This window comes from Nicotiana sylvestris, chromosome 1 (assembly GCF_000393655.2).
Source record: "Nicotiana sylvestris chromosome 1, ASM39365v2, whole genome shotgun sequence".
In the NCBI taxonomy this organism is placed as follows: Eukaryota; Viridiplantae; Streptophyta; class Magnoliopsida; order Solanales; family Solanaceae; genus Nicotiana; species Nicotiana sylvestris.
The window spans coordinates 185451445-185476826 of record NC_091057.1 but is presented as its reverse complement, the minus strand read 5'-3'; the positions used below and the strand labels follow the sequence as shown (position 1 = coordinate 185476826).

The 25382-nt window shown below is 36.5% G+C and overlaps 1 protein-coding gene across 1 annotated transcript; it reads right to left on the bottom strand.

Moving 5' to 3' along the window:
- Positions 1–6699: 6699 nt before the first annotated feature.
- LOC138878067 (uncharacterized) lies at positions 6700–8957 on the bottom strand. The gene is made up of 3 exons (XM_070157725.1): positions 8605–8957; positions 7328–7900; positions 6700–6925 (listed from the first exon to the last, which is right to left on the bottom strand). Exons 1-3 carry the CDS (start codon positions 8955–8957, stop codon positions 6700–6702), a joined length of 1152 nt encoding a protein of 383 aa, XP_070013826.1.
- Between the last annotated feature and the right edge of the window lie 16425 nt (positions 8958–25382).

Sequence of the window (25382 nt, the reverse complement as noted above, 5' to 3'; positions counted from 1 at the left end):
GCATGCATATATGATTATTAAAGCTGATGCTTATGATCGACAATGGTCGTAGTAAAATGAACGTTTATAGTCGGGAGCGGAATTAGGGGCAGAAGCGGGTTCACCCGAAACTTCTTCGTCGAAAATTACACTGTATATATAAGATAAAATCTGTTTTTCACTTCTATATATTATGCTTTGAATCCCTTTAACATAGGTTGAAAGCATAGTTTAGTGGTCAAGGGAGTTTAGAACCTTAGTAAGGTCACTAGTTCAATTCTCATTGACTACAACCTCCTCTAATTTTAAAATATTTTTCTTTTTTGAACCTTCTTAGTAGAAATCCTGCCTCCGCCACTGTTTATAGTACGCGATTGTTCATTTATAATGTATAGAATAATGGTAACAAGTATCTTAGACTCCATAATTATATATGTTGTCAGTTTCCAATATGTATAATTATATTTGTAATCCATCAAGAACCGTGCTTGAACTTGATTCTTTTTCTTTGTCCAGATTTTTTTTGGTCAATTTAACTACTGCAAAAATGTAAGGAGCACATGGTTAGTTCATTTGTCGATCTCTCTATTTGGAATGATGCTAATGGAATCTAGCTAGGGACATATCTACATAGGTGCAATAGTGTGTACTTTTAACCTTATAAGGCAGCTGGCTTATTAAACAAAACAAACACTTCTTATCAACCACTTGCCCGCTAAGGAGTTTTTGACGAACACAAATTTAAAATGTTAATTAATTTGTCATAGATGTTGTTATAGTAAAAAATTATTAAAGTAACAGTTAAATAGTTAATTATTAGTCATTTCTTGTTGTGCAATAAGAAAAAGAAAACAGAAGAAAAGAAATGAAAATATACGGAGATCAATTTTCATGTGCCACAACCCACGAAGTCTCCAGTTTTTTGAATCAAAACGCTAGTTAATTTTTACAAGTCTAAATTTTAATAGCATTTTTTTACGTCCTTAGTCTTGAATTAAGCACATGTACGGCACTTGACAACTTGCTTATGATCTTGCTATGCCAAGTCAGCTTAAAATATTACACTCAAGATTGCTAAGAGAATGTTAAATAAGAAAGACAAGAGAAATTTGTCAAATGAAGCTTTTTATTGGAGAGAACTTGATTGTTTTACTTGGTGAGTTATAATTGAATGCCCTTATTTGTACTAATCACCTAGGGACTACTGTGTAAATAATAATTGTTCCACAAATCCTTCCATATTTACAAATAAGTACACCCTTCAAAATTTTCTACATGACTAGAACATTCCAAGGCTTTCCAAAAGAGTCTTCCTACCAAGTCCATAAATATCTAGAGCTTTCCCAAGTAAATTCTCCATAGTTCTAGAATATTTCACCAAGAGCTAGTCTATACTTATGTAACTCTTCCATATGGGAAAAAATATATGCCAAGCGTACCTACGTGGCATGATGATGTGGCGGTCCATGAAACTCCCCCCCACCCAATTTTGTGCCGCCCCAGGCACAAAGTATCGACACGTACGAGCGCATCTCACCTTGGCTTCGCTGGAGATCTTTGTCCATTAGCCATGATGCCCTATGGAGCGGTTCGCCTTCCCATGTCACAAGGTATTGGTCACCATTCTTCTTGTCGCATTTGTACTTTGGATGGCTAGCAATGGTGACATCGATCCTCCGTTCATCGGATGCCTCTCCTTGCTCTTGGCTTGAATATTCCCATGACTTGACCAAGTCCAGCAGCTTCTCAACTATCGGGTCCATACTTCCACTCTCTATTTGGCTGGCTGCCCTCAATGGTCCCAACCTTGCTAGCATAACTTGACCCTTCTTCTCGGTGTATCGTCTAAGTTTGATAGAGTGTCATCACTTTGTAATTTGCCAACCTTTTCAACTATGTCCGCCCAACTTTTCTTGCTACCACCATGCTCCATTTGCATGACGCAAAGATAGGCTTTGGAATCCCTTACTTTCTTATTAGATTCCAAGTGTATCCCTCCCAATGCATGCGATCTCTCTTGTGTCACCCTTATGTGCCTGAGCAAAGTTCCCAATCATTGTTGCAAGCTTCCCCAACAGTGGGTAACGACTTGTCCGTTGTGATCCCTTAGTAGCACCCTCCTTTAGGCACGTAACTGCTATCGTTTTCCTGACCTTGCCTTTTCTCTTGGACCCCTGTCTATTATGGAATGGCCTCTTGCCATTGCCCTTAGATACCCTTTGTCATGATCTCCCCCACCTCTCTCGGCTTTGCGTTCTTTGGACTTGGCATGCTCCATCTTTAAGATAACGAGTCATTCGGCTACCGCTATGGTCTCGTCCATATTGGCTACTTGATTTCTTCTTATCTCTTACTTTGCCCCACTTTGCAACCCATCCATGAAGTAAAACATGAAATCTTCCTCGAACAATGACAGGAGTGCAGTATTAAGATTGTGAACTCGCGCACATACTCTCGAATTGTGGCTATCTATCAAAGCTCCCTTAACTTCCGCCTAGCCTTGCACACCAAATTTATCGGGTAGAATTGCTTCTTCAACTCCGTCTTGAACTGTTCCCACGTCTCAATCTTGCATAGCCCTTTCTCCATGTCAGCACACTTTCGACGCCACCATAACGCAACAACCTCGATCAAGTACATTGAGGCGTTGCATACCTTAATAATTTCGCCGTCCTCTTTGACTACCTCAAAGCACTCGTCCATTCTCCAAAGTAATTATGCCGCCTCGCGTGCGTCCTATGCATCGTCAAACTGCTTTCGCTTAGGGACCTTCACATTAGTCCCTTTTGCAAGTACCACGCCCTTGGCAATTTCGGCCATGGTTCCCTACAAAGCTTCCTTCTAGCAATCTTTTGTATTCTTCTTAACATTCCTTTAGTCGTAACCTTTGCTCTGATACCACGTTGTCACGTCCTTAGTCTTGAATTAAGCACATGTGTGGCACTTGACAACTTGCTCATGATCTTGCTATGCCAAGACAGTCTAAAATACTACACTCTAGATCGCTAAGGGAATGTTAGATAAAAAAGACAAGGGAAATTTGTCAAATGAGGCTTTTTATTGCAGAGAACTCTATTGTTTTGCTTGGTGAGTTACAAATAAATACCCCTTATTTATACTAATCTCCTAAGGGCTAGTGAGTAAATAATAATTGTTCCACAAGTCCTTTCATATTTACAAATAAGTACACCCTCTAGAATTTTTTACATGGCTAGAACATTCCAAGGCTTTCCAAAAGAGTCTTCCTACTAAGTCCATAAATATCTAGAGTTTTCCCAAAGAAATTTTTCATAGTTTTAGAATATTCTATTAAGAGCTAATTCCTAACTTATGTAACCCTTTTATATGGCAAAAATATATGCCAAGTGTCACCTATGTGGCATGGTGATGTGGTGAGCCATGACAATTTGCCACATGATTTTGATTTTTGCTCTTTCCTATTGGTCGTATAAACTTCTTCAGAAAGAACTTTATCGTCTTTTCACTTGCTAATAATATTGACATTTGAAGTCATTGTTATTTGAATAATTTAATTCCAGAGAATAGTCCCGCAAAAACAAACCGACCATGGTTTGGCTTCTTTTTCTTTTTCTTTTTCTTTGTTTCTTTTTTTTTTTCTTCATAAAGCGAAATGAAACATGCCTTTCTTTCTCGAAATTGTGTGTGCGCGTGCACTGACTAAAAAAAATGGGGATATAAAATCCCATTGTCATGCAGCTTTGAACCAATACCCTAGTTACCTTATATGTCGTTTTGAAGGAGAAAATGAGACAACAGAATTGTAAAGTTTAAACTAGGTTTATGAGTTATGAATAAATATTTTCTCTCGTCCTATTAACTTGTCATACTAGTCTTTTCTCTCTTCAATAAAATGTCCATTCTTTAAATACCAATTATTATTTTTAAAATAAGTATTTTAAAACAATTATTTTTGACAAACATGACAAGTACGACGAGACAATAGAAGATTGTAAAACGAAATTAATGATGTCTCACCACATGCTCCATGTCATTAATTAGAATAAGGGAAATATCTCATTGTATATATATGTTACTCAGTCAGTTCCACGTACATACTTCAAAGGGTACCTACCTCTTTAAAGGAAAACTCATTTCCGACTTACTTTGATACATTCGAAAATGAATGTGCTCACTAGATGTTGATGTATGGATATAATTTGTCTTACTTTTTAGGTTACTGTAGTATTTTTTTATAGACTTCTTTGCAATTAGTTTTGAGGTGATTTAACTTTCTTTCTTTTTTTGTATTACCAATACATATCTGTTCTACCGGGGTAGTGGTAAGGCTGCCTACATCTTACCCTTTCCAAATCCTATTTGTGGAATTACACTGAGTTTGTTGTTGTTGTTGTTGTTATTGTAGTACGAATACATAGAAGTTAAACTCTTTTGCTCATAACAATGTGATTAAGATTTGAAAATATGTAAGATTGAGAAAAAGAACAAAAGGCAAAGAGAAGCTTTTTACGAAATGTTCGTGAGAAATGGAAAACCAAGTTGGATAATAACACTTTCTTCAAAATGACTTGAAATACATTAATTCTTGATAAATCAATTTATTTTTCGTCCTAGATCGTCCAAAAGTCAACAGATCATTGGATGATACGTCCACGGTTTGCAAGGAGATATATATATGTGGATGTCAATGCAACAAGTGTATAATATGAGTAGTTGCTTTTGTTGTAACAGATGGATGATGCCGTACAACTTGACAAGAAGCCATTTCAAGTAACTTCTAGTTAGCATCCATAGCCATTAACGAGAGAGAAAGAGACGGCAGATCGAGAGAGAATTGAAAAGGATGAAAAACAGATTTGAGGGAAAATTGGAAATGCAAATCATATGTATTCTATTCTCTGAACACACTGTATATATACAGTAAATTAACTAACTAACTTCTTAACCATAACTAACTTTTAATTTCCTAACTACCCATTTAACCATCTAACTACAATTAAGTTTACTAACTAACTAAGGTTAGTTATCAGCTTGTGTCTTAGTCTAGCTAACACCCCCCCCCCCCAAAGCTAATGATCCGAACAAATTCTCTACTCCAAGCTGGTTCAGTAAGTGATGATGTTGAGCCTTCCCTAAGCTCTTGGTAAACAGATCTGCTAGTTGATCTTCAGTATGAATAAGCTCAGTTTGTATCAGTCCTTGGCTGATTCTTTCTCTAACAAAATGATAGTCTATGTCGATATGCTTTGTGCTTTCATGGAATATAGGATTAGCTGGTATTTGTATTGCAGCTTTGATGTCTGATATCATCTTCACTGGCATATGGATGTTGACTCCAAGTTCTTTAAACAAGCCTACCAACCATGTAATTTTTGCCGCATATGCAGCCATGCTTCTAAACTCAGATTCTACAGAACTTCTTGAGACAATATTCTGCTTCTTGGACTTCCAAGATATCAAGGACCTTCCAAGCTTGACTAAGTACCCAGTGACGGATCTTCTTATTTCTATGCATACTCCCCAATCAGAGTTACAGTAGGCAGTGAGTTGCTCAGTATGTCCTGTAGGCATGACCAATCCCCTACCAGGAGCTTGTTTGATATACCTCACTACCCTTAAAGCTGCTTCCATATGAGATACTTTAGAAGAATGCATGTATTGGCTTAATACCTGTACTGCAAAAGGTAATATCAGGCCTAGTTATAGTTAGATACAACAACCTTCCAACTAGTCTTTAGTACATGCTGGAATCTTTAAGTAGTTTATCTCCAGATGATTCCTTATGATTGATACATTCATCATACGTCACTGATGTAAGTTTTTGTTTTAACTCTAGTGGAGTATCAGTTGGTTTAGCTCCACCTAGACCTGCCTCAGCAATTAGCTCAAGAGCATACTTTCTTTGACTCATGAAGATGCCCTTATTTGATCTTGCACATTCAATATCAAGGAAAAACTTTAACTCCCCTAGGTCTTTCATCTTGAACCTCTGCTGCAATTTACACCTAGAATCACTAATCAGACTAGGATTACTACCAGTGATCAATAAGTCATCCACATATACCAAGACTATGACTACATCACCTGCAGCCTTCTTAGTGAATAAGGATAGTCATAGTGACTTTGTCCAAATCCCATTAACACCAGAGCTTCAGTCAGTTTCATATTCCACTATCTAGGAGCCTGTTTGAGACCATATAGAGATTTGTGTAGTTTGCAGACCTTCTGATTCCCCCCCTGCCTAGCAAACCCTTTAGGAATTGCCATATAGACTTCTTCTAGGAGATCACCATTGAGGAAGGCATTATGCACATCCATTTGATATATGAACCACTGTTTTGAAGCTGCAAGTGCAATAATAGACCTAATAGTGACCATCTTAGCTACTGATGAAAAGGTTTCACTGTAGTCTAAGCCTTCCCTTTGACTATAGCCTTTGGCTACCAGTCTTGCCCTGAACCTCTGTATCTACCCTGATGCCTTATGTTTGATCTTGAATATCCATCTGCATCCAATAGGTTTCTTTCCAAGGGGCAGATCTACAATACTCCAGGTGTGGTTATCCTCTAATGTTGTTATCTCCTATTTCATAGCTTCTACCTATTGAGGATCTTTGACTGCCTCTGAGAATGTTTGAGGATCAGTGCATGCAAAGTAAGTTGATAAGACTTGACTATAAGATGTAGATATGTGTGAGTAGGTTACATAAGCTGAGATTGGATAGGCACATTTGAACCCTTTTTAATGAACCACATAGTCCTGTAACCACAGAGGTGGTCTACTAGTTCTAGAAGACTTTCTAAGTTCATGTGAACTCAGAGGATCAACTACATGATCTTCATTTGTAGTGGAAATTTCAGTTGTGTTTGGAATATGACAATGATCATCTTCATTGCCATCTGTTGAGGTTACTGGAGAGGGTTGTATCACACTTTGAGGAGCTGCAAGAGGATGAACTGAGTTGTCACTAGCATTGGGAACAAACTCCAGCATAAGAAACAAAGGATTAGTGCTTTGCTTTATGTGCTTGAAAGGATATATTTCTTCCTGAAATGTAACATTCTTGTTGACTGGGAAGGTTTTTGAGGAAAGATCATATAAAATATATCCCTTTTGAGTGTATGAATACCCCTTGATAATAACTGGTATTGCTCAAGATGAAAACTTGTCATGCACTTTAGGAGTAGATGCATAACACAAGCACCCAAAGATTCTTACATGATGCAATGAGGGAGGATGCAAATAAAACATCTCAAAAGGAGTCTTGTACCCAATTACCTAGGATGGAAGTCGATTGATGAGATAGACATATGTAGTGACACACTCTCCCCAGAATCTTAGAGGTATAGAGGCTTGAAATCTGAGAGACCTTGCCATCTCCAGAATTGTTCTATGCTTTCGTTCCACAACTCCATTTTGTTGTGGAGTGTATACATAAGAACTTTGATGCATGATGCCAAGAGTAGTTACTAGGGATGTAAACTCATTGCTAAAGAATTCATTTCCATTGTCTGTTCTCAAGTACTTTACATTAGTAGAGAACATATTCTTTACTTTTACAAGAAAATCTCTCAGTACTACAATAACTTCAGATTTAGAGTTGATAAGAAATATCCAAGTATATCTAGAGTAGTCATCAACTAGAGTGACAAAGAATATTTTTCCATCATAGGTTGGCACCCTATAGGGTCCCCATATATCATAATGTGCTAATTCAAATACAGACTTGGTAGTTGAATTACTTAGAGGAAAGGGCAGTTTTGATTGCTTAGCCAAAATACATATAAGACAGTGTTTAGTAGAACAGTCTTTCACATCACTGATTACGTTGAGCCTTTTTATTATATTTACAGGAGCATTTCCTAACCTCTTGTGCCACAGACTACTAGATGAGAAGAAACTAGAATTTTCAATAGTACTAGGACTAGACTTAGGCTCAGAACTAGAAGTTACATTAACTGTGCTGAGACATCTTACTTCAGACAGTGTTGAGGAGTTTTGAAGACCTTCTTATTCTAGAATATACAGTCCATGATTCTCCCTACCAATCCCCTTCATCTGACCATTTTAGAGATCTTGAAAAATACAGAAGTCAGGGAATAAGACAATTAGGCACTAAAGCTCCTTGGTAAGTTGTGATACAGACAATAAGTTGTACTTAAAGTCTGGTATGTACATCACATTAGATATAGTGTGATCCTTAAGAATAGTAGCCTCCCTTTTATGAGTAACAAATACCATTTCTCCATTTGTAAGTGAACTACATTTTTGCTTTCTTTGTTAATAATACTATGTGAATTAAGCATCTCAATTCTAAAAGTCATATGATTAGTGGCACCGGTGTCTATGATACGATTCTAATTGACAAAGTTGGTCATTAGGGCAATCAGAGTACTTGTTGCAACCAACCTACTAGATGATCCTAGAGCTTCCTCATTCACTTTTGATAGCAGCTAAAGAATTTGATGATATTGTTCCTTAGTGAAGAAAGCTGGAGTTGAATGAGGCTAAGGAAGAGGTCCAAAGCTCGAATCCTGCTGTTGTGGATAGACAACTGATTGGTGTAGATACACACAGGAATTTCCTCCTTTGTTCTATTGATATGCAGCATTGGCTTGAGGTAGGGCACACTGTGGTTGAGAGTGCCTGTGAGTAGTAGCTCCTACAACAAAATCTACACCTGAGGCACCATTAGCATATAAAGCAGAAGTTGTAGAACCTTTCTTCTTGGTCTTGAAGTCAGGTGGATATCCTATGAGTTTGTAGCAATTCTCTTTGGTGTGTCCTTTGTAATGACAGTATTCACATTGAATCTGACTCTTCTTAAATTTGTAGTTACCTCCTGAGTCTCCATTTCCTCTATTGCTATACAATGTTGTGCTTTCTATCCCTTCAGTAATTAGCATAGACTGTTGATAGGTTGCAAAACTTCTTTGACTTTCATGATCAACAAGTAGTGCATATGCTTCGTTGATGCTAGGTAAAGGAGACATCATCATAATTTCGCTTCTGGCTTGGGCATAGGTTTCATTCAAGCCTACCATAAACTGTAGTAACCTATTAGCTTCAAAATGCTGAGAGTATTTCTTAGATTCAGGTCAAGGCATGAGTACATCAAATTCATCCCACAAATCTTTTAGTTTAGAGAAATAATCAGCAATTGTCATGGTTCCTTGAGTAAGACTATGGATTTCTCTATGAAGATATAGAACTCTAGAGCCATTGATTTTATCAAATCTTTCCTTGAGATCCTCCCAAACCTTATGGGCATAAGAAGCATACAGAACACTACTCGATAAGCCAAGTCTAACAGAGTTCATGATCCATGATAGAACAACAGAATTAACCTTTTAACCATTAACAAAACCTAATTTGCTCTTATATAAAAGGCCAACTCTCATAGCACGACTCCATAAAGCATAATTGTCTGATCCAGTTAGCTGAAGTGAAATCAGTATACTTCTTGGAGTATCAGTTGGCTGTAAGAACAAAGGATAATTATGATCGATTATTGAAAAACTTGTGGTACCTGTGCCCAAATCACCATTTCCAGTGTTAGGAGGAACATATACACCACTTGAAGGACTCGACTCATCTCCAATAGCAATTTTCTAGTAGCAAATTACTCGCCGATCAGTTGAATTGAACAAATTTTGCAAAATTCTCTCTCAATTCACAAACCCTAGCTCCTTATAACTCAGATGAACTCTACGACAATTCAACCAGAAATTGTTGAACTAAGGTTTCTGAGAATACCGATGCAAACTAGAGCTACAATGAAGACCTACACTGATGGCTCTGATACCATGTTACAAGACATAGCCATTAACGAGAGAGAAAGAGATTATAGATCGAGAGAGAATTGAGAAGGATGATGAACAAATTTGAGGGAAAATTGGAAATGCAAATCGTATGTATTCTATTCTCTGAACACTATATATATAAAGTAAATTAACTAACTAACTAGCTTCCTAACCATAACTAACTTTTAACTTCCTAACTATACATTTAATCACCTAACTACAGTTAAGTTTACTAACTAACTAAGGTTAGGTATCAGCTTATGTCTTAGTCTAGCTAACAAATATAAACTCTCTTTTTGTCACGACCCAAACCGTAGGGCTGCGACGGGTACCCGGTGCCTTACTCAATCAAGTACCAATGTAAGATATATTTTTTATCATATCATCATGGGTAAACGGGTCAGAAGGGCCGTCCTGAGATAGCCAGAATAAAACATAAGGGAATATTATATGTAGGACGACCCAACATGATATAAAAACTTATATATGTGACATGTGGGCGTATAAGGCCGACATGATCATTTGTATACTCAAAACATAGGCCGACAAGGCCATACAAATATCCATATACATGACATCTGTCTACAAAGCCTCTAAGAGTATATAAATATCATAAAGGTCAGGACAAAGCCCCGCCATACCAACCAATACATGTCCAAATCATACTGACCAAATAGGTAACTTCGGAGCAAGTGGAGTGCACAAACATCTTTTATTGAGCTGATAGCCTACTAGGAGGACTCTCAACCTGTCTATCGAGACCTTCGGGCATGAAACACAGTGTCCCCATACAAAAGGGATGTCAGCACAAATAAAATATCGAGTATGTACGAAGTGAAAGTAGTATATAAAAGACATGAAAGAAACATGGAGTAAAGAACTCAACTTGTAAGTCTGAATAGCTCTATGAATCATGAAAAAATTATAATGTCATGCATGTACGTATAAATATCATTCCATGCATAGGTATATGAGTACATAACATCATCAAGCCTCTAAGGGCATACCATCATATCATCTCAGCCACTGTGAGTGAAATCATCAATGTATATCAGCTGATCAGTTGGTAGTGCGTATATAACGCCATAAACTTTTCCCATACCCCATATATACATATAATATATGCGTATATAACGTCATCTGGTCATGGGTCAATGTACATATATAAATGAATGCAATACATAAAAAGTAAGTCAATAAGATCTTCCGGGATGTCACAAGATCAATATGCCTTTAGTTAATATCATAAAATAAACTTTATCAACTTATGTATTATCTAATACCCATGAACATATGATATACTAACAAGACACATGGGGTCAAGAACATAGGCACCCCTCGTACTTCTATGAATAGAGCCATTTGTGAAAGTTGCGTGCTTGCTCATTTCGTTGCATCTTATGGATCATGCCAAAAGGAAATAAGGTATAACCTTAGCATACCTAAACTCCATTGAGTCCTTAATACCTTACAAACAATTCTTCAAATAACTCAACTCAATCTACCATAGCATAAGGCGATTCAAAATCAGTGTTGAGTAAAGGCTAAGTCCGCAATTTAAACTAGTAGCTCGTTCATGTAAATTTGGGCAGCATCTCCCCTGTTATTTAACCAAAAATAGGAATTTCGATCAAAGCCTATTTCTAGAAGTACTCAAGTTACTGATAATCAAGAAAATTAATATTCTTGCAATAAGAAATGAAATTAGAATATGAAACAACAAAGTAATCAATAGAAAGCAAAAGAAAATGATTGTATTCCAGTAATAATTAGAACATGTCCATACATATGACATTTCTTTCCCTTATATAGTAGCCTCTAAGTACAACGTCTTTTCCACTTTTATGACTGAGCCATTATGAGCATTAATGACATTAATGAAACGTTATAATTGGTAATTGTAACAGTTTCGTAAAGATTCTATAACATTTGTAATCATCCATGCTCATTAATTGGAGATCCATGAATCTTTCCTTTTTAGTGTCTCGATTTATTCCGCCGGTACCTTTTCATGCAACTATTTAAACTTGAACGACCATATCTTCTCCTCTCGTAGGTGATTTGCTCGCATCTATTACGAGTCATGCCTTTTTTAATACATTTCTCCATATTTCGCTTTCTCGATAATCCACGTGTCTTGTCTTACCATCCATTTACATAAATCCACGTGTAATGTTTATTTTTACCAATACAGATAGTCCCCCCACTTGCTGAATATTCTGCAATTGAATATTTGGTAAGTGGTATGTATTTATGGCGGTAATTTTTGCCTATGTTTCCCATGTATCATTACGTCTTCTTCAGAACCAACACGTCATCCGTCACTTTCATTTAATGCATGTGCCACGTTGTCTTCGTTAATTTGATCTGCAACTCTTCAGAAATTTCTAGGGTTTTTTTATGGCTACATTAGTCATGAAGTGACTGTTTCATTATGACTTTCCCATCACGACCCTTTTTACATGATAGTTGCTTCTTCATATAAATACCTTCTTTGCCTTTTATTTTTACGAAAAAATTTCTTTAGTGTTCACAACTCATTCTTTTTCTTCAGTACATACTACTTCTTCATACAACTATGTCTTCTTCAAATACCAATCCTCGAAAAGTTCTCATAGTAGATGAACTTCCCCTTTCTTCTGCTCCTACTAAAAGTAGGAGAGGTGGTAGGTTGCGCAGTTTAGGGTCAATTTCTGTATGTGGTTCTTCTTCTCAACCCAGTTCTACTCCTCCATCGTCAATTAGGGTTTCTTCTTCACACAAATCTTTTATTAGAAATAAGGATTCTAGTGAACCACTTCGTGAACCCTCTGTTGATGAGATCATCCCTGTTGAACCTTCCTTTTTTACTGATAGTGAATCGATTAGGAATCAAGCCACTTCTATGACTTCTTATGATCGTGCTGATATTTACCCTTCCCAGATTACTGAGGGTTTGATTTCTATTGTGCGTAGAGATTGTCATTGAAAATTTTATTTTCCAATTCTAGTCCCCAATGAGAATCAAAGGATCACTTCCTTTAAAGTGGTTTTTCTTTTGTGTATACATATCCTGTCACATTAGGTTTTAGGCCACCTATTGATCCGGTTATTATCGAGTTTTGTCGTTTCTTTGATGTGTGTTTAGTAAAGATTGGTCCTATTGTATGGAAGGATGTGGCATGCCTTAGATACTTGTCGAACTTGGCTGCTTTACCTTTCACCTTTTATCATCCGATTCTTCTTTATTCCCCAAGTTATTTCGTTCTGGGGTGTTTACTCTTGTGGCTAGAAGTAAAAGGGTTTTAGTAAGCCCTGAGGATGGCAAGGATTGTGGTTGGTATGCCCGATTTGTTGCTGCTCCTACAAGTGGATTAGTAGGTGAAGAAAACATGCCCTTCCCTGAGAAGTGAAACTTTGCACGCAAGTTTTTCTTTCAATCTTTTATTTCCTTTTTTGTGAAGAATTTGTACTCTTGTAACTGTTTTACTTTTCTTTTTAAGAAACTATGGGAACTATTGAGGAAATTCCTAATTTTCGTGGTTGGGTAGAAAAATTATTAACAGTTGTTCCAATGGAAGAAAGGTCCTAGAAATACCTTTCAAACATATTTGGATGGAAAGTTAAGACTCACGGTAACTTTCTCTTTCACTTTCTTCTTTATTTTCGTGCTTATCTTGGAACTTATTAACCCTTTTATTTATTAAGGTTTCCCATTCGGGGTGTGAGTGCTGCATCAATCACTGCTTCGAGGCTCTCTCTATCAAAGTCTCAAGAGATAATCTTGAGTTCCTCATCAAAAAGAAAAGCTGATAGGCCACAGAACTCTAAAGACGAAAAGCAACTGGACGAAGGCTTGTTGGTTCGTAATCCACGATCTAGAAGACGGGTCATTTCAGATGACGAAGTTACTCCCCCTCCTAGTTCTATTCCCATGCTTGAGCTTGAGAGTGCTACCTTAGTAGTTCTGATAAAGAGACGCCTGCAACACCCTGTGACCCTACTGAACAACTCTTTTCTCGTGGATTTGATGAAGAAAGTTTTGGCTTTATTTCTGAGGAAACGCCTCTTGCCTCTTTTCCTGTGTCTGCTCCAATTGAATCTCAGTTGCATGTATCTGTTGTTAATGCCCCTGCTCCGCCTGTGGCTATTTTGACTTTCTCAACATTACCTATGACTACAACTTCCCATGCTGAAATTGGTTCTTCTAGTAGCCGTAGAGTGATGAAACAAGTTACCATTGAGATTCCTACAGATGGTAGTCTTTTGAAGAAATCAGACCAAGCTGATGTATGGCTAAAACCACTGATTGGCCTAGTTGATAAGTCTAAACTAGAAAGTCACGGTTCTCTAACGTGGATGAATGATATTATACATTCATCTTTAAAGGTATAAACCTTGTATTTTTATTTTATGTGATTTTTCTTTCACTAGTATCACATTCCTCTTTTCATTGTGTAGATCAATCTCATCGGTACAGAGATGATGAAAAGGATTATCCACATGGAGCAATTGATGAATGATTATCATACTTTGGAAAGAGCAATTCGAGAGTCTTCAATTGGAAATGAAGGTTTTAAAGGAATAAAAGTGTACCTTAGAGCAGCAAGTAAAACTTATGGCAACGGAACTAGTAGTTGAGAAAACCTCATCTAATCAGGCGGGCAAAGATAAGAATCTTCTTGAGTCCTCATTTGCTGAACAACTTTCCCAGGCTTCTTCTGAAGAAATTAGGAGCTTAAAGGATTTGTTAAATAAAAAAGAAGCTTACTTTGGGGAGGTTGTTCAAATGCTCACACAAACTCAAGAAGATCTTCGTGTATCTTCAGACAAGGTTAAATATCTAGAGAGATCTCTTGCTCCCCTACAGGCTTCTTACGATGCTACCTTGAATGAGAAAGATGAATTAAGAGTTCAGGTTGAGCAGTGGGAAAAAGACTATGAGATCCTTGAAGATAAAGCCACTGCTGAAGTTAGTTGGGCTTTCTTGAACACACGCCATGTCACTTTAATGGAGGAAAGCCGGGAAGGCTTTGACTTAGCTTCTGAGATAGAAAAGATCAAAAAAACTATTGAGAAAACCCAATAAAGTCAGAGCTTTTCTTCACCCGTGGCTAACATTCTCGATGGTGATGAAGTTACTCATGGTGAAGCTGTTGTTCAATCTCCTTCCGCTCAAGTTGCTCCTCCTGCTTCTGATGATGCCATTCTTCATCCTACTGGTTCAGATTCTGCCCCTCAGTGAAAGTAAAAAAGCTTCAATTTTTTTTAAATTTTATTGGTGGAACATTTGGAGGTTTACCCCTGGTCCCATTTGGGGGTAATGTTTTGGAAAATCTTGCCCCTAGTTCGTTTTGGTTTTTTTTTGTATAAGACAATCAGGTTGGAACTAAGTTCATACTTAGTTTTAACCAAGTTATAATAATATTATAAAGTTTTTGTCTAACTCTTATAATATCTTTATTTTGAGTTTCTGTTTTACTCTCTTAGTGGTTTACCCTTGTATTATACTTAAAGTTTGGGCTTTTGTTTCCGCCTATTTTAATGTTTGGGTTTTTGTTTTACCTTTTTTTTGCATTAAAAATGCTTCAATTCTTCGTGACTTTTTTGAACAAGCACGAATTATAAAAGAGGGCCCTTTTATATACGAAACTTAATGAAGAAGACGTCTCAATTTCATAATGGTGTAAACATACGAAAGAAGAAATAGGAACACACACGTTTCTTTGAATAACTTTGAGGAATGTTTTGTATCATTCAAACTTACAAACTAAATAATACTTTACATGTATTTAAGTATCATCTATAACTATTTCGTAATTGTTTTCTTTACAACAGATTTGCAAAAAATTCAAGGGTATATCTTGCAACCCATGACTAAATATTGTCTTTAACCTAAACATTCATAAGATTTTGAAATTTACATCCACGAATGTATTCTTCACAGGTTTTTGAATCAGACTTGCGTTTTTTGCTCGTGACTTTGCTCTAAACTTTCGATTTGTTGGGTAGACTTTAAGCTTGACTGGAATTCTGATTGTTCCAGTCTTATATATATATATATATATATATATATATATAATCCCAAGTGATTGAGCTTTGAATTATGAAATCTCGAGCACTTGATTATTCCTTCCATGTGGTCTTTTTCCTGAAAAAGAAAAAACGTACGGGACTCGGAGGTATATATAATTTAGATGATGACTGCTTAACCCTTTATATTTTCATCAGAAAGGTTGTAACCCTAGATCGGGAATTATATTACTTCCGCATGTCTTTCAGGTCTAATATCATCATTTGGTATGGGCTAGCTTTTTGCCTATCATCTAAAATTGTTAGTATAATTTTAACTGTACAAAATAAAAATAGTAATTGAGCGATACCTGACCGTGGGTATTTCTTTTGCTTAGGAATAGTACTTCTTCAAATGAACATCATTCCAACTTGAGGGTAAAACCTTTCTGTCCATAGTTTCTATCTTGTAGGCACCTTTTTCTGGCGATACCTCGAATCTTGTAGGGTCCTTCTCAATTTGGACTCAACTTTTCTGCATTGGCTGCTTTTGTTGATTGAAAAACTTTCTTGAGTACGAAGTCCCCAATCTTGAAGTACCTAAGATGAGCTTTTCGATTGTAATATCGTTTTATAATTTATTTCTACGCAGCCATCCTTATCAAAGTTGTTTCTCTCCTTTCTTCAAGCAAATCAAGATTTACTCGCATCTCCTCCTCATTTGACTTCGGTTGCTTGGGTGTATATAATACTTGGTTCACCTATTTCAACTAGAATTAAGGCTTCAGCACCGTACACAAGTGAAAATGGTGTATCTCTCGTACTCATTTTTGTTGTTGTTCGATAAGCCCACAAGATTACAGGTAACACTTATGGTTACTTACCTTTTGACTCTTCTAGCCTTTTCTTCAAGTTATTAATAATAATTTTGTTTGTTGATTCAGCTTTTCCATTGGCCAAAGGATGATAAGGTGTTGAGGTAATCCTTTTAGTTTGCCAACTCTGAAAGAATTCTGTGATTTTCGCACCTATGAACTGCGGGCCATTATCATGCATGATTTATTTTGGAACCCCAAACCGACATATGATGTTTCGCCAAATGAAGTCCCTGAATTCTTTTTCTCGCACCTGTTTGAAGGCACCCGCTTCTACCCACTTAGTAAAATAATTAGTGAGTATTAATAAAATCGTATATTTCCTTTGGATGTGGTAGTGGGCCCACAATATCAATCCCCCACTTCATAAAAGTCCACGGTGCAACAACCGGATGTAATAACTCTACTGGTCGGTGCATGTTGTTACCATATCTTTGGCACTTGTCACATTTGGCCACAAAACTTTCTGCCTCTTCTTCCATTTTGGCCAGTAATACCCTGCTCTAATTAGAGTTTTTACTAGGGATCTTCCTCGTGCGTGATTTCTACAATATCCTTCATGTACTTCTCTCTTCATATACTCTGTTTGAGAAGGTCCGAGACACCTTGCTAAAAGACCACCAAACATTTTTCGATATAAATTGCTTCAACCTAAACAATAACGAGCAGCTTTTCATCGAAGCGCCTAAGCCTTTTCTTATCTTCAGGTAGTATTTCGTACTGCAAAAAAATGATGATTTCGTTTCTCCACTCCCAAGTTAAATTATTGAAATTTACCTCGTTTTTATCTTGGTCGAGTGCCGAATGAAACAAATGTATTACGGAAGAATTTTCTTCATTTGTTACTTCTGCAGTGGATGCAAGATTAGCCAATACGTCTGCTTCGACATTTTCTTCCCTGGGTATCTGCCCGATTTTCCAAGATTGGAATTGCCTGATAAAATCTCGTGCCTTTTCCAAATATTGTTGCATCTTCGCCTCTCTATCTATATAAGTCCCCTGCATTTGATTAGCTACGAGCTGTGAGTCGCTTTTGATTATGACATGCTCTATTCTGAGCTCTCGTGCCAATTCTAAACCTACAATCACAGCTTCACATTCTACTTCATTATTAGTAATAGGATGGCACTTTATGGCTTGCCTTATAGTTTCTCCCATATGTGGGATTAGAATAATGCCTAAACCCGCTCCTTTACCATTCGAGGAGCCATCTGTAAACAAGGTTCAAGTACCTGGATTAGACCCGTTAAACACATGCAGTTCTTTTTCTGCTTCTGTTTCCATCCTTGCGCTAAAATCTACCACGAAATCTGCTAAAACCTGTGATTTTATCGCAGTTCTAGGTTGATATGTGATGTCATATTCACTTAGTTCTATGTCCCACTTGGCTAACCTACCTGATAACTCTTGCTTGTGCAATATATTTCGTAAGGGGTAGGCGGTCACTATAGAAATAGGGTGACATTGAAAATAAGACCTTAATTTTCTATATGCCATAATTAGTGCTAAAACAAGTTTTTCTAAATGAGGATATCGAGTTTCAACATCCAATAAGGACTTGCTAATATAATAAATTGGATATTGTTTACCTTTATCTTCTCGAACTAACACTACACTTACCGTCATTTTTGACACTGCGAGATATATAAGTAGACTTTCACTGTCTTTTGGTTTAGCCAGCAACAGTGGGTTCGACAAGTATGATTTCAGATTTTTGTGCGCTTGTTGGAATTCTTCAGTCCTTTCAAATTGGATTTGCTTTTTCAATACTGAGAAGAACTTAAAGCTTTTCTCTGAAGATTTAGAAATAAATATTCCCAATACTGCTATCCTACCTGTCAACCTCTACACTTCTTTTTTGCTCGTGAGTATATCCGGTATTTCTTCAATGGCTTTAAACTGCGTTGGATTTACTTTAATTCCACGGTTAAAAACTAGGAAACCCAAAAACTTACCTGAAGACACGCCAAATGCAAAGCTTTATATTAAATTTGCGGAGAATTTGAAAAGTATCTGACAAATGTTGGATGTGACCCCCGCTTATTCTGGCTTGACTAACATGTCATCAATGTTGATTTCCATTATTTTTCCTAGATGTTCTTGAAACATCTTTGTTACTAATCTCTAGTATGTGGCCCCAGCATTCTTTAGACCAAAGGGCATGACTTTTAACCGTAAGTCCCCCTGTTAGTAATGAAAGAGGTTTTTTCCTCATCTGAAGCATCCATTTTTATGTATATCCTAAATAAGCATCTAAAAACTCAACAATTCATGCCCTGCAGTAGTATCAATTAGTTAATCTATGTGTGGTAAAGAAAAAGAATCTTTCGGGCAAGCTTTATTTAAGTTAGTATAATCTACACAAACTAGTCACTTACCATTCTTTTGGGTACCACTACAGTATTTGCTAGCCAATTAGGATATTTTACCTCACGGATAAACCCAATTTTTAAAAGCTTTTGTACCTCATCCTGAATCACCTAGTTTTTGAAGGATCCTTGCTTCCTTTTATTCTGTTTGAGAGGTGGATACGTTGGATCTTTATTAAGCTTATGGGTCATCACCTCCGGTGGTATACATGTCATATCTGAATGCGACCAAGAAAAGCAATCTACGTTAGTTTTTAAAAATTTAATTAACTTACTTTTCATCTCTGGGCTGAGGTTGGTTTCGATGTAAACTTTTATGTCTGGCTAATGTATAAATAGCACCACTTCTTCTAGTTCCTCAATTATTGTTTTGACGTTCTTATTCTCTTCTGTCTCTTGAATCGTATCAGGCCTTGAGTCTACATCCGTTTGTCCATCTGCAGTTGAGTTTTGTGTTGCTAAACCCTCAACTAAATTATGTAATTGCTATTTTTCATCTGCAACGTCATTCTTTACGCCTGAATCTGCCACTGAATTAATGCTTCGAGAAGCCTTTTGATCACCACAGATTTGTCTTATTCATTATTGCGAAGGAAACTTGATAACCTAATGTAAGGTAGATGAAACAATATCCATCTCGTGAATCCAAGGTGTGCCAAGGATCATATTATACGCCATATCCATATCTATTACCTAAATTTCGTATATTTAACTACTCCTTCTGCGGATGTGGTGAGTATTATCTCCCCTTTTGTGACAACGCTTAAATTGTCAAATCCAAATAAGGTAGGTGCTTTGGGTACCAACTTGTCATCAGCTTGCTTCTCGTTTACCACTCTTAAAAGAATGATATTTACAAAGCTACCTGGATTAATCAAAACTCATTTCACATTAGTATCATGTACAAGTAAAGATATTGCCAGTGCATCATTGTGTGGGATCAACACGCCATATGCGTCTGCATTGTCAAATGTTATACTGTCTTCTTCCAAAACTTGGCGAACTCGCTTTCCGTGGGTTACTGTGATTTTTGACACCTTCTTTGCAGCCGTATATGTCACGCCATTGACCTTCTCCCCTCCGCTTATAGCATTAACTGTTCTTTTTGGTTACGGAGGTTTTGATGGCTCCCGTCTATTCTTCATATATGTTTGCTTACCCTTCTCACTAAACAAATCGGTTAAGTAGCCTTGTTTTAATAAGTGCTCTACTTCACCTTGTAGCAATTTGTAATCTGTTATTTTGTGACCGTGATCATTATGAAACTCGCACTAGAAATTAGGGTTTCTTTTATTTGGGTTCGATCTCATTTCTTTTATTAAAAATGTAGCCACCAATCTTCACTTTTGAACTTATATCGTTGTCCCGCGTATCTTGCGTGTCTCGCTCCTTTCCAAATATGGACTACGAAACCGAATCTCTGTCCCTTCTTCCGGAATCGTACCTCGGGTTCTCTTATTTTGAACGTGAATACCTTTCTGGTAGTCCCGTGTAAGGTTCATACTTGTTCTTACTAGACCTTTTTTTTCAGTTTTTGGTCGCCTCGAACTTACTCTTTCATCTACCCGGGACTGAGTGATAGTATCTTCTTCTATCCGCAACTTCGTGCTATACCTATTGTAAATGTCATTCCAAGTTGTTGCAGGGACTTCTCATAAGCTTTCATTGAGCCTAATCGTGGCTTCTGAGCTTTTTTCAGTTAGATTACTTGCAAATATCATAGCCGCCCAATTGTCAGGTACACGTGGTAACATCATTCTTTCACGTTAGAATTTATCTACGAATTTCTTGAGTAGCTTCGTATCTCCTTGTTTTATTTTGAACATGTCTTCCATCCTCTTTTCAACTTTTGAGCTCTCGAGTGTACTTTTATAAATGAATCTACAAGCTCAGCAAAAGAATTAATAGAATTTTTAAGTAAAAGAGAATACCATGTTAGGTCTCCCTTTGTGAGTGTTTCACCAAAATTTTTGACCAGCACTGATTCAATCTCTTGCTTGGTCAAGTCGTTGCCATTCACGCTAGTTGTAAATGCAGTTACATGATCTCGTGGATCAATTGTCCTATCATACTTTGGGATATCGGGCATCTTAAACTTTTTTGGAATAGGCAAAGGAGCAGTACTTCGCTTCAAGGGTTGTTGAGAATATTTATCCATATCCACTCCTTTGATTATAGGTAGAACACCAGGTATCTGTTCTATGCGATCGTTCTGGTTGTTGAGTTATTTCTGCAAAGTTAGTACTAAACTTTGTAAATCAGAATTAATTGGAATACCTGACCTTCCATCGCGAGATTCACTGGTAGTTCCTCCACTGCCCTAATTGGCGAGTCCCAAGCATGGATTTTCTATGGTTGCGGTGTTATTCGGAGGTGGAGTTGGTGGTACAGTTGGCAACCCACTAACAAAAGCTTGAAGAGCATTGTTGACCTGTTCTGCGATTAATTGCTTCAATACTTCATCAATAGCTTGATCATCCCCACGTTGGTCATTCACATGCGGTACTGATATGTTAGGTGACTCTTCTCGAGACTATTGAGGAGAGTTTCGTGGTGAAGGGACTAAAGTTCCATTCTCTTGTTGATTTTGTTGGTTCAACTGATGTTGCTGATTTTGTTGGTTGTTGTCGTTAAAGTTCGACATAATTTTTTGAAAGAAAAATAAATTTGGAAAGTAAAAAGATTATCAGATTCCCGATAATGGAATCAATTTGTTTAACCAAAAAATAGAAATTTCGGTCAAATCATATTTTTAGAAGTACTCGGGTTACTGATAATCAGGAAAATTAATATTCTTACAATAAGAAAGGAAATTAGAATATGAAATAGCAAAGTAATCAATAGAAAGCAAAAGAAAATGATTGTATTCCAGTAATAATCAGAACCTGTCCATACATATGACATTTCTTTCCGTTATATAGTAGCTTCTAAGTACAACGTCTTTTCCCCTTTTATGACTGAGTCATTATGAGCATTAATGACATTAATGAAACGTTATAATTGGTAATCGTAACCGTTTCATGAAGATTCTGTAACGTTTGTAATCATCCATGCTCACTAATTGGAGATCAATGAATCTTTCCTTTTTACTGTCTCGATTCATTTCGCTGGTACCTCTTCATGTAACTGTTTAAACTTGAACGACCATATCTTCTCCTCTCGTGGGTGATTTGCTCGCATCTGTTACAACTCGTACCTCTTTTAATACATTTCTCCAACTGTCGCTTTCTCGAAACGATGAAGTTTTTATGTTCTTCAAATCGTTTATGAATTTTAATACTCTGATGCAGTTTTTTATATATTTAAATCAAAAATAGAAAAAATCAGAAGGAGTAGAAAACCACAAATATTTTAATCTCTAAAACAGAATACATATTACATTATAAATTAATTTCCTTAAGATTGTATTTCAATCTGTATTAAACTATAATATTATGAAACAATAAATTTCTGTAGCATAAAACAGAAATAAGAAAAACAACAGTAAGACAGAAATTGGAAATAGTTATAATTTTCGATATTTAATTGAAAGAAATTTTGTCCGAAAAGATTAATCAATCAATCTTTGACCGAAGTCGAAGCCGAGCCGAGCGACGATGACGACGCGAGGCTTACCTTCTTTCCATCCCATTAAACACCAAGGGAAGTGTTTTCTTAATATAAGCACATTCCATTTTCTTTTCACCACTAGTGAAGAACAATTATTTTTTCCAAATCATAAAGGAGCTCACTTTCCCTTCATATTTCTTTCCTCCATTTTCCATTCACCAATCTTTTAATCCCAACAAAAACTAATTTGAGATCAAAGGTATTATTCTGTGAAGTATCACACAACATTATTCATTTTACTAAAAATGAGGTCCCAACAAAAATAGTATTGTTAAACGCCCCAAAAATCAACGTTCAATAAAATGCGTTTTCGCAGCAACTTAAGGCTACTTGAGAGTAAAGTGTGAATAGACCGTCCACTCCCTAAAAGTGAAATTGGGCCCTACTAAGATAAAGGAAATTGAAAAGAAACTAAAGACTTATCTTAAGTTGTCCCAACATACGGAAAAAAGACAAATTGATGTAACAACGCGTGAAAAGTACAACAACAAAAACATATGTCACAGCTCATAATTTGTAAAAAAAAATTATATTTTTAATAATTTAATTTTAAGTATTTCATTTATTTTTAATGAAATAATTTACGATTTTATAGATATTTTGACTTATTTTAAATTATAAACTTTTAAAAATTTCATTCTTTCTTAAGTTTTATACTCAATCGAGATGTACTACATAAATTAGGAGGTGAAAGTAATATTTTTGAATTAATGTTTTGGTTAATGGAATAAGACGTCCAATTGACGGCCCTAAAATAGTTAAGGGGTCGTTTAGTTGGAAAAAAGTTATCCCACGATTAATTATCTCAAGATTAGTTATTTCAATTTTTCATGGGAATAAAAAAATATTACAATCTCGTGATTAATCATACCATAATTTTCTATCAACCAAATATGAAATAAACTCTTTTTAAATTTAGTTCCAAAATTAATTATTCTTTATCTGTTGTATCAAACGAGTCCTAAACATTTTACAATCATAATTTATAAGGAACTGTAGAAAAAAGAGAGCAAACTATCTTGTCGGTGCAGTTCAAATTGAATACAAAGTTGTTTTTGGTGGTGTCTACTCTATCCGAGGAAGACAGGTTGTCACTTCAAACTCGTACCCACAACACCGTACATATTTGATTGAAAATTATCAAGATGATAAGCAGTCTGAACCATGACTGCTTGGATTTGTTTAAGAATTTAAATTTTCATTTTGAACACAATAGTACGGAAAATATATGAAAACGGTGGAGTTAGGTCTTTTTTGTTTTATTTAGATTAAATATCTAAATTTGCATGCATTTATGATTACTAGTATCTATAAATGTGCGTTGCACGCTAATAATGACACATGATGGTTTAAATATTTATTTATATGAATGAATAATAAAATTTAATCAATGAGAAATTTTGATATTTAATACTACAAAAATCATCTAAATGTCGAAAAATATTATTACACCAACATAATACGCGAATTCAAAATGAAAGGATATCATCAGAACTTGCATAAATGATCAATTTTAATCGTGTTAAGTCGATAATTATGTATTGTAGTTTAAAGGTATCTAATGTGATGATATCTTACCAAACACTTCTTTATAGACTGTATTTTTTTGTACTATATGTTCCTTCTAATGCTTTGGTTACTCTGCCATAATCAGAACTCTTGTTGTTGATATTGATATCTCTATTTGAAAGTGCAACATATAGTTGTTCGTGTAAGAAAACATATTGTGGTAAATATAATTCAATGTTTAGGATATTTGTCATTGTACTTTATTTATTATAACTACAAAACATAACAACAACAATAATGACCCAGTGTAATCCCACTAGTGGGGTCTGGGGAGGGTAATGTGCACGCAGACCTTACCCCTACCCTGAGGGGCAGAGAGGCTGTTTCCAGGAGACCCTCGGCTCAAGAAGGAGACAATAGACGATATATTAGTACCATCAATAGAATAATAATAAAATAACAACATTATAGGAAATACGAAATAGATGGAAAGTACAATAATAACCAGTAGATAAAGTCATGCATCAGTAGATAACTACTAGCATCTTGAAACTTAATCTTAACTGTCTAGTCCTACTCGGGTGTGCCGTAGAAATATTCGCAACTTCCTCATAACCTACAACCTTAATGCTCGACCTCCACAATACCCTGTCAAGGGCCATGTCCTCAGTAATTCTAAGTCGCGCCATGTCCTACCTGATCACCTCTCCCCAATACTTCTTAGGTCGCCCTCTACCTCTCCTAGTACCCACCGCAGCCAGTCGCTCACACCTCCTCACTGGTGCATCAGTGCTCCTCCTCTGAATGTGTCCGAACCATCTGAGTCTTGCTTCCCGCATCTTGTCCTCTATGGGGGTCACGCCCACCTTCTCTCGAATATCTTCATTCCTAATCATATTCATCTTAGTGTGCCTGCACATCCATCTCAACATTCTCATCTCTGCTACTTTCATCTTCTAGATGTGTGATTTCTTAATCGGCCATCACTCAGTCTCGTACAACAAGGCATGACTAACCACTGCTCTATTGAACTTACCTTTTAGTAATGTTGGCACTTTCTTGTCACACAAGACACCCGGCGCTAACCTCCACTTCATCCACCTTACCCTAATACGGTATGTTACATCCTCATCGATCTCCCCAATCCCCTGAATAACCGACCCAAGGTACTTCAAACTACCCCTCTTGGGAATAACTTGAGAGTCAAGCCTCACGTCTACTCCCGCTTCCGTCGGCTCGACGCTGAACTTGCACTCTAGATATTCTGT